The 10,000-nt window shown below is 36.7% G+C and overlaps 1 protein-coding gene across 3 annotated transcripts in view; it reads left to right on the top strand.

Annotated features, from left to right (window-relative positions):
- The window catches only part of LOC143022094 (trypsin V-B-like), an 84,517-nt gene that overhangs the window by 67,294 nt on the left and 7,223 nt on the right, over positions 1–10,000 (top strand). The window contains exon 8 of one of the 3 annotated variants that reach the window (XM_076180083.1): positions 7,994–9,117. The exons of the other annotated variants lie outside the window; for them this stretch is intronic. Within the exon in view, the coding sequence (XP_076036198.1) occupies positions 7,994–8,164 (171 nt within the window). The 3' untranslated portion in view covers positions 8,165–9,117. Of the gene's footprint in view, positions 1–7,993; positions 9,118–10,000 lie in introns of those variants that run through there. 3 annotated transcript variants of the gene reach the window in all.

Consider the following 10,000-nt stretch of genomic DNA (forward strand, 5'->3'; position numbering starts at 1 on the left):
CTGTCCTCTCCCGTCCTTCCTCAACAGACATTACCCTCTTCCCCAAAGCCCCCTTCACCCCATCCATCCACCTCATCCTAGGACGTCCCTTCATGTTCACTCCCTCCACATCTGCCTTCCATACCTCCTTTACAAGTCTTTCTTCACTCATTCTTTCCATGTGTCCAAACCATCCTAATACTCTTTCATCCACCCTATCTCCCAACTCCCTTTCCACCCCTGTTCTTCTCCTCACCTCTTCATTTCTCACTCTATCCAGCCTAGTAACCCACATCATACTTCTCAGACACCTCATCTCAAACACATTCAAACTCCTCTCTTCCTCTCTTATATTCCATGTTTCTTCCCCATACAGTGCTGTTGGCACAATCACTCCTTCATACAGTCTCCTCTTCGCATCCATTCCCAAATGTCTATTCCTCATTTCACTTTTTAATGGTTTAATACAGTGGAAATAGTGAGTGTTGAAGAGAAATAGAAGAAAATGAAAACAGGCCAGTGAAAACCCCTAGTGGTGAAGCAGTGAAATGAAATTTAAACATGAACTCAGAGGCCTCTACTGGCGCAGTAGCGAAACGAAATATAAACATGAAGTTTAAATCCCCGTTAGGTTCGAAAAGATTTTGAGAGAGTGGTGATGAAGGGCCTTTTTCTGGGTTTACTGGGTATGAAAAAAGAAGTTTGAGTAGAATTATAGAAATAGAGAGGGAGATGAAAATTATGAGGTATTCATGGAATCAAGAGATTAAAGATCTAAAGAAAGCGAATCTTGAAATAAATAAGGAAGTGAGTGATTTAAAGAAAGCAAATACTGAAATAGATGAAGAGGTAAGTGCCTTAAAAAGAGAACTGGTTGAGGTAAAATATGAAAATGAGAGGTTGAAAAATAGTATCACTAATAGTGCGACCATAAAAAAGAGAGAAAAAAATAAAATAAAATAAAAGCAATGACCGAGAAAACTGGAAATATAGGAGAGGAAGATTTACGGCAACTCAGGAAAGAGTGGAAAAATATAAAGAAAAAATAAGATAGTTTTTAAGGAAATTGTTCACTAACAAATGCAGGAGAATGCTAAAGATATAGTCATTCAGGTAAGAGATACAGTGAATAAAAAGAAGTGTATAATAGTATATGATCTAAAGGAAAAACACAACCTAGCTAGGTCCTTGAGAGACAAAGAGAACGAATTGGCAAGAAAAGGTCTGAAAGTAGTACAAGACGAAGAATAAGAGATACATACAGTACATACATACATACATACATACATACATACATACATACATACATACATACATACATACATACATACATACATACATACATATACCAAAGGCTTTTTCCCCCTACATGGGGGGTAGCCAAAAATAAAATGTCATAGAAACCACTCCCACCCATTCCATTTCCTATATATTCCACTCCCCTCCACCCTCCTTCCTCCCTCTTATCTTGCCACCTCCTGGATGACGGGTCATCCCTGCATCCTGTCCACTGCCCTGGGTCAGAAGCAGTGTCGCAAGACACAGCACATCCACAGCAAGGCCGCTTCATAAATTCGGCAACCCCCCCTCTCCGTCCCCTCATGCAGAAAAGGAGAAGACGGGGAGAAATCCCTTCGGGCTGCGTCAAATTTTTTTCTCATACATACTTCCTCACCCCCCATGGAATGGGAAACTATGCAGAAGGAGGAAATCGACCCCTAAATATCAAATTAAGGCAGCTGAGGAAATACTAACAGAACCAGGAAAGTTAGCAAAAAATGAACACTCTAAAGGTGTACGGATAAAAAGAGACATGAATGATGAGGAAAGAGCAAGGGAGAATACAATAAGAAGAGAAGCTAAAGAATAAAAAAAAATAATAATAATAAAAAAATAAATAAATAAAAAAACGTAGACCGAGAAAAAGAAGTTCTATTGGAGTGTTAGACATGAGACTGGGAAAACAGATACTCAAGAAAGAAAGAAAGAAGAAAAAAAACACGACAGGAACAGAAAACGAGATGGAGAGTGCAGAAAATTAAAAGTGGCTTATACTAATATAGACGGATTAATTTCAGGATTAAATGAACTAAATGATTACTTGTCAGAAGAAAAACAGACATAATGGGAATTGTGGAGACAAAATTAAGGGGTCCACCATTACCAAACAGTGTTGGATATGGATTATATAATCATTTGTTTAGAAATAGAGAGGAGAAACAGGGTGGAGGAATCATGTTCTTGCTTAAGAAAGACTTGAATGTGACGAAAGTTACAAATGGAGAGAACGATTAGAGTTGAAGATAGTGACATGGAAAGTAGAAAGTTTGTGGTTATTTACGTGCCCCCAAAAACGGGGTCTTGGAGAGAGATTATTCTAAGATGTTAGAACATACAAGGCTTTCATTAAATGAGATGCTGAAGAATGGAGGAAACTGTATAGAAATCTGTTGGGAATAGATGACAGGGAAAGGTTCTATGGGGAATTGTATTACTTGACATGACTTTAGAACATACAATGACACAATGGGTAAAAGAAAATACCAGATATAGAAATAATGAAGAACTGTCAAGGCTAATTTTATTATTTAGGCCAGAACCTGAATTTGTGGATAAAATTGAATACAAGACACAAATTGGGAAGAGTAACCACATATTACTTGAGTTAGAACTAAAGGAAGAAATATATATAGAGAGAAATGAGAAATACAGAAAAGGAAGACTGATGTATAGTAAAACGGACTTTGAGCAACTTATGATTTTTTTTCCCAAAAACCGAGTTGGGAAACATTCTACAATGAAGAAACTCAAGTGGGAGAAAAATGAATGATTCTGATGGAAATTTATAATGAAAGAGTGGATAAATATGTGCCAAGACAGAAACAGGAAAAGGTGTATATTAAGTGCTGGTTTAACAGAAGGTGCAGCAAGGCGAAAGATAGAAGAGATAAAACTTGGAAAAGATGGAACAAAGAGAAAAACCTAGAAAGTGGCAAATATATATTAATCAAAGGAATATGTAAAAATACGCAGGGAGGAAAAAAGAAACTATGAGAAAGACATAATAGAAAAATGTAAGGACCAACCAAAATTATTCTATAGATATGTGAACGGTAGACTAAAAAACAAGCTGGAAATAGTGAAACTACGTTAAAGGAATATGGAGTACACAGAAGATACAGAAATAGCCGAAGTCATGAGCAAACACTTCAAGTTGGGTTTCATTAGAGAAAATGTACAGCATCGGGATGAAGGGCTAGAAGTGAGAGCCCCCGCCCCCCGCACGAGGGAAATGATTATAACAAGAAAAGAAATAATGGACCAAATAACGAACTTTTATGTCAGGAAATCGCACGGCCCGGATGAAATTACAAACTGGATACTAAAAGAATGTAAAGAACTATCAGACAAAATATATAATGTAATAAGCTGCTTATTCAAAGAAGGAAAATACCAGAAGACTGTAAAAATGCAGATATCGTATCAATATATAAAAGAGGAAACAAGGAAGACCCAACAAATTGCAGACCGGTTTCCTTTACAAGCACGGTAGCCAAAATTTGCGAAAAAGTTATCAAAAATAGATGGATAAAACATCTGGAGCAGAATGATATACTAAAGCAGAGACAATTCGGATTTAAACAGGGAAGCTCATGTGCCACAAATATGATCTGTTTCTATTCAAGACTATTAGATATAGTACAGGAAAGGGACGGATGGGCTGATTGTGCTTTCCTAGATCTACAAAAAGCTTTTGATAAAGTCCCTCAAAAAAAAAAAAAAAAAAGGAAACCATAAGAGGGATACAAGGTAAACTAATAAAATGGATTGAGGATTTCTTGCATGAAAGGAAAATGAGAGTAGTGCTCAGAGATAAGAGTTCTACTTGGGAAGAGGTGGTTAGTGGAGTTCCACAGAGATCAGTATTGGCTCCAATAATGTTTGCTATTTATGTGAATGACATGGATGTAGGTGTGGAATGTCACATGAGTTTCTTTGCAGATGACGCAAAACTGTTGAAGAAAGTGAGCACTGAAATGGATTGTGAGTCGCTGCAGAGAGATCTGAACAGGGTTTAGGGATGGAGTCAGAAGTGGGAAGTGGACTTCAGCATAAAGAAATGTAACATAATTGAATTTGGAAAAAATAAAACATGGATATCAGGAAAATATAAAATTGGTGGAAAGGAAGTAAAGAAAGTGGGATCTGAAAAAGACCTGTTAGTAATCATCACAAAGGACATGTCCCCTGATAAGCAGATAAACAAATTGTTTGAGAAACCTACAACTTGCTAAGATCAATAAAGGTGGCTTTTACTTACTTGGACGAAAAAATAGTGAAGAAAATACTAGTCACACTGATTAGACTAAGACTTGCGTACGTAGAGACACTATGGTCACCCACTACCAAAAAGAATATAAGGAAAATTGAGAGAATCCAGAGAACAACTACGAAGATGGCCCCAACACTATCAAAACTGTCATATGAAGAGAGATTGTCAAAACTGGAATTACCAACTATGGAACAAAGAAAAGAAAGAGCAAACTTGTTGACTATCTATATAATCATGAGAGGTATGGAAGTCCTTGATAGAGAAGACTTAATAAATTGGGATAAGAGAAATACAAAGGGAAATGGAAGGAAGCTCAAAAAGGACAGTTATATAATAGACCTGAAAAAGAACAGTTTTCCCACCAGAGTCGTGGATGTATGGAACAAACTGGAAGAAAAGATAGTATGTGCAAAAACCATACACGAATTTAAGAGTAATTTAGACACTGCGAGATAGAGACGTAAAATACAACCAGGTAAATACAACACACACACACACACACACACACACACACACACACACACACACACACACACACACACACACACACACACACACACACACACACACACACACACACACACACACACACACACACACACACACACACACACACACACACACACACACACACACACACACAATTCATGGCGCAATTGGTAGAGATCCCGGCTGCCACTACGGAGGTCCGGGATCAAATCCCGCCGAGGGCTGAAATAGTTTCAGTACCGCTGGGCTGGGAGTTGGGTGTGTGTGTGCGTGTAAGGTCATAGCATTACTCATAGATCGGTCATATACGAGCTCTGAGCTCTCTTCCGGGAAATAGCTGTCGATCACGAGTCCAACACGTGATCCAAAAGGCTATGGTAAATAACACACACACACACACACACACACACACACACACACACACACACACACACACACACACACACACACACACACACACACACACACACACACACACACACGCACGCACACCTAAATGGGGGTTGCTTTCTGCTGGCAATAAAAATGCTTTAGTTCATGCCTTGGGCGTTTAAGTGATAATCTATCATTTATTCCTCGGACCGCCAGGTTATTCCATTCCCATGTGTGGCACTTTTTCGGTAAGAAGAGGGGCTCGTTACATCCTGCCTTGATTAATCCCTTCCTTATCAAGTGTCAGTCTCTCTCTAATTCATATCGGTGGTACCTTCATCACAGTAAAAAGGGGAATGAACTGTCCATAGGAGTCATAGTATGACAAGTGGCAAGCACTTAGGCATACTTATGCTAAGGGTGCCCGTTATCTAATGGATGACCATTTCGGCTTGGTAATTAATTGCTTCATGATTTATTTCTTATTTATTAATTTGTTTATTCACTTATCCATTCCTTCATTTACTTTTTATTTATTTATCTATTTATCAGTTTATTCACTTATTTATTTATCTACCTATTTATTCATTGATTAATTTATTTATTTATATATTCATTTACTAATTTAGTTAAATATTTATTTATTTGTTTATTTACTCATTTATCTGTTGCTTATTCACCTATTCATTATTTAATTTAGCAAATGGCCTGAAAAACACTTTAAGTACCGTGAGAAAAGACTCAACTTCAAGATTTGGTGTACAATACAACACGGTCACACAGATAAAAATGTCCATCTAAGGTAGGATGGATAGAAAAGTCACAGGAGAAGTTACAGGAAAAATGACAGAAAAATATCATGTTTTGGCTAGGAAAGGCAAGATTATATTAAGTTAGATTAGGTTATTTAGGTTAAGTTATATTAGGTCAGATGAGGGTAGGGTTAGGTTAGCTAACTACTTTTCTTCTGGCGCTTTTTCTTCTTTCTTCTTCTTTTTCGTCTTTTGTTGTTGTTGTTGTTGTTGTTGTTGTTGTTGTTGTTGTTGTTGTTGTTGTTGTTGTTGTTGTTGTTGTTGTTGTTGTTTCTTCTTCTTCTTCTTCTTCTTCTTCTTCTTCTTCTTCTTCTTCTTCTTCTTCTTCTTCTTTTTCTTCTTCTCCTTCTTCTTTTACTTCTTCTTTTTCTTCTTCTTCTCCTTCTTCTTTTACTTCTCCTTCTTCTTCTTCTTCTTCTTCTTCTTCTTCTTCTTCTTCTTCTTCTTCTTCTTCTTCTTCTTCTTCTTCTTCTTCTTCTTCTTCTTCTTCTTCTTCCTTTTCTTCTTCTTCCTTTCTTTTTATGAATGACCGTTAGTCGGACCGGGTCTGAGGATGAGTCATCCATACAAGTCGTCAAGGCTTGACAAAGTTGGCGAAACGCAGGGAATATGATGTGACGACGCACCTACAAGTTACCACATGTCCGACATCAATGACCACTGTCTGCAACGGTGCCCCAAATAATCAAAACATAGGAGAGGCAAACATGGCAGTGTCTTTACAAAGAGCACGTAGCAAAAAGTTTTAAAGATAGTGGGAAGTTAAGTGAACAAGAATACAAAAATGAATAGGTGATTATATATAGACAGATAAATCGATAAACATAAATAGATAAATAAATAAAGAGATAAACAAAGAGATATATAGTAAGTAAATGAATGAATAAATAAATGAAAAATAGATATACAAATAGATGAAAATAACATGAACATATATCGTAAATAGATAAATGAATATAGGAATGAATAAGTGAATAAATAACTAAATATATCAATAAACAGGTAAGAAAACAAAAATAGATGAATGAATAAACATTTAAATATACAAATATAAATGAGTGAACAAAGTGATCAAGAAATCAAAATGCCTAAAGAAATACGACTTGACACAAACACTTGTTGTTTCTTTGGTTTCGGTCAGCACTGGACTCGATGCTCTCTCTCACCCACTCACTTCTCTTTCTACCTTCCCCCTTCCCTCCCCAACCACCCTCCCTCTTTCTAACGTGGCCTCCCTCGCCTTATTCCTCCCTCATTGCAGCTCCCATATCTAATTAATAATGTTTTTTTAATATATTTTACCAACGCTTCTCTGCCTGGTGAATAATCACGATTTTCCCAACTGTAGTAACAATGGGTACCTAATTCTTTCTTGAAAATTTACCTTAGCCTAATACATTCCAACCTACCCTTATCAAATAATCGATGATTATGATCGATGTATCTCAATACTGGTCAGTAACTCGAGCATATTAATATTCTCATCCGATTCTTCGTGAAATTTTACTGTACACAGATATATATGAATATCACCAAACCTAACTTAACCTATCCCAATTTAACTGAATTCACTTAAGACCCCGTCACACTATCATGATTCTCGTCAAATATTGTGAATTTGAAAAGCTGCAGGACAACTTCGGCTACAGTATTCTAGACTTCACTAAGGACAAAGCAACAATGTGTCTAATATTCCTATTTTAGTTTTAACTTTTCTTAGTTCGTCACTCAGCTTCCCAAGATATGGCACAAAGGGGATTCGAAAAAGAAAATGTAAACGAAGTCGTTTTTACTCAAACGAGCTCAATTGAGTCGTGATAGTATGACCGGGGCTCACATTTCAATATGATTAAAAACAGCTTAGCCTATCATCACTTTAAACTTGTCCATCTTCCTGCATAAAGGTAGCCATCCTTACTACACTTGGGAAATCCGCGCGTTTGCTCTGACTATATCCCCAGGAAGCCACGACTGTATGGTAATTCTGGTCTTGTCCTGTGTCCCACAGGGCGACAGTGGGGGCCCTCTCGTAGTGGAGATATCTGTCAATCACTTCGTCCTCGTTGCCCTCGTGAGCTTTGGTCGTGGTTGTGCACAAGCCGATTCCCCTGGGGTCTACACGAACGTCATCCAGTACCGTGAATGGATCCAAGATGTGGCCGGCAGCACCCAGTGCTGAGAACGGTCTCATCATCGTAGACTGTTACCTGTTACAGTACTTGTTACCTGTGTCTAGGTAACATTGACCATTGAAACTACACCGACAATTTCATTTAATCTCTTTGCTAGGTTGACGAACCTTTTGACTTCTGTTCTCTCTAACACGGAATAATTTTTTAGTCAGCTATTGGGCGCACTTGTGTTTATGTCTTTTGTGTGTGTGTGTGTGTGCGTGCGTGCGTGTGTGTTTGTGTGTGCACGCATGCGCGTGTGCGTGCATGTGCGTGCGTATAAAGAAGAACAGAAAAATGATGACAGAGAAGAGACATTACAAATGCAAAATGATGACTCAAGTGAGGATGAGGTCTTCACACAGTGAAGGACGGGGAGAGGAGAGGGAAGAAGAAATAATATCCTCTCATAAATATACGACACATAAGGTGTTCGAACTAGAGTTGTGGCAGATCCTGATGAAGTTTCAATATGAGTATTGAAGGAACATGCAAAGAAACCGATTTTTCACATCGTTAAAAATTTCAGAAATGGCGCACATAACTAACTACCTAAATGTATAAAAATATGATAAATAAGTGAATAGATGAATACATGGAGAGGTGAATAAGTAGAAAATAAGTGAATACATAAATAGATAGATAGGTTAATAGATAATTTAATAAATGAATAAATAAATAGATAGGTATATAAATGAATAAATGCATAAATAAAAACGTAGATAAATAAATGAATAATTAAATGAATTAACAAATAAATGAATAGATAAATAATAATGTAAATGAGTAATAATTAGATAAATAAATATGTAAACAAATAAGATAGTAAATAAACAAATAAGATAAAAAAAAATCCCAACACAGTGGAAGCTCACAAAGTCGCCTACTTTTCTTGCGAGAAGAGAAACAGAGGAAATTCACAAAATGAAAAACAGGATGTAAAAAAAAAAAAAAAAAACAAGTCCGAAAGTCATAGACAGAGACAAAAATGTATCAGAGGGCTGAAAATCACAGAGCACGCGAATAAATCAATTCATATCTCTACTGAATTTGCTGAGGAATGGAAAGCCTGCGAGCTCTCTTTGTAAATCCCATTTTCGTCCGCAATAAAGATCTGCGTGAAAATGATCTCGAGAATAAAGCCATTGCCATAGGTGTCCTTGTTCATTCTATGCATTTGCAGCTTCGAATGGAAAACAAGTTATGAACAACCGTACATTCTACCTCCAGTGCTGTAAACTATATACTAAATATAATGAAATATATGAATACACAAACATTACTTGAAAATGAATATGTTATGGAACCTCCTCAAAAATATATACCTCTAAACAACCAATCGCCCATTCTACCTCCATTTATAGCGACATTTCTTATACTAAGTATAGTGAAAAAATAAATAAAGACAAGCATCAGTTAAAGTGGTATTTATTGCAGAAGCTTTTTAAAAGTAGCTCCCTCTATTGTCCTGTTCAGACAAGTGAAGTATCAATATTATATTTTTACATAATTTTTGTAGGTATTTCTCACGAGGGTAAGTCGGTATCATGTAAATCTGCCACGATATGGTGTTCAAGGATGTACAAATACTTTTCTCTTTTGGGAATCTCTGCCTAAAGTTTGGAAGTCTCGTCCGAATATTTGGAACGAAATTGTTTTTTGAAAATAAGCCAGAATATGAAAAAGTACTTCTGGGATCCAATTTCTTTCTTTTTTCTGTCAATTTTTGAAACACTTCGTTCCACATGTTCGAGATTTTCTATTTTTGGAAATTCACTTTTTCCTTGAAAACAAAAACGTCCAGAACTCTTCTTATCCTTCCTTTGGATACTGTTACATAACAC

The sequence above is a fragment of the Oratosquilla oratoria genome, chromosome 43, assembly GCF_046742065.1.
Source record: "Oratosquilla oratoria isolate Oo_2021 chromosome 43, ASM4674206v1, whole genome shotgun sequence".
Classification (NCBI taxonomy): Eukaryota; Metazoa; Arthropoda; class Malacostraca; order Stomatopoda; family Squillidae; genus Oratosquilla; species Oratosquilla oratoria.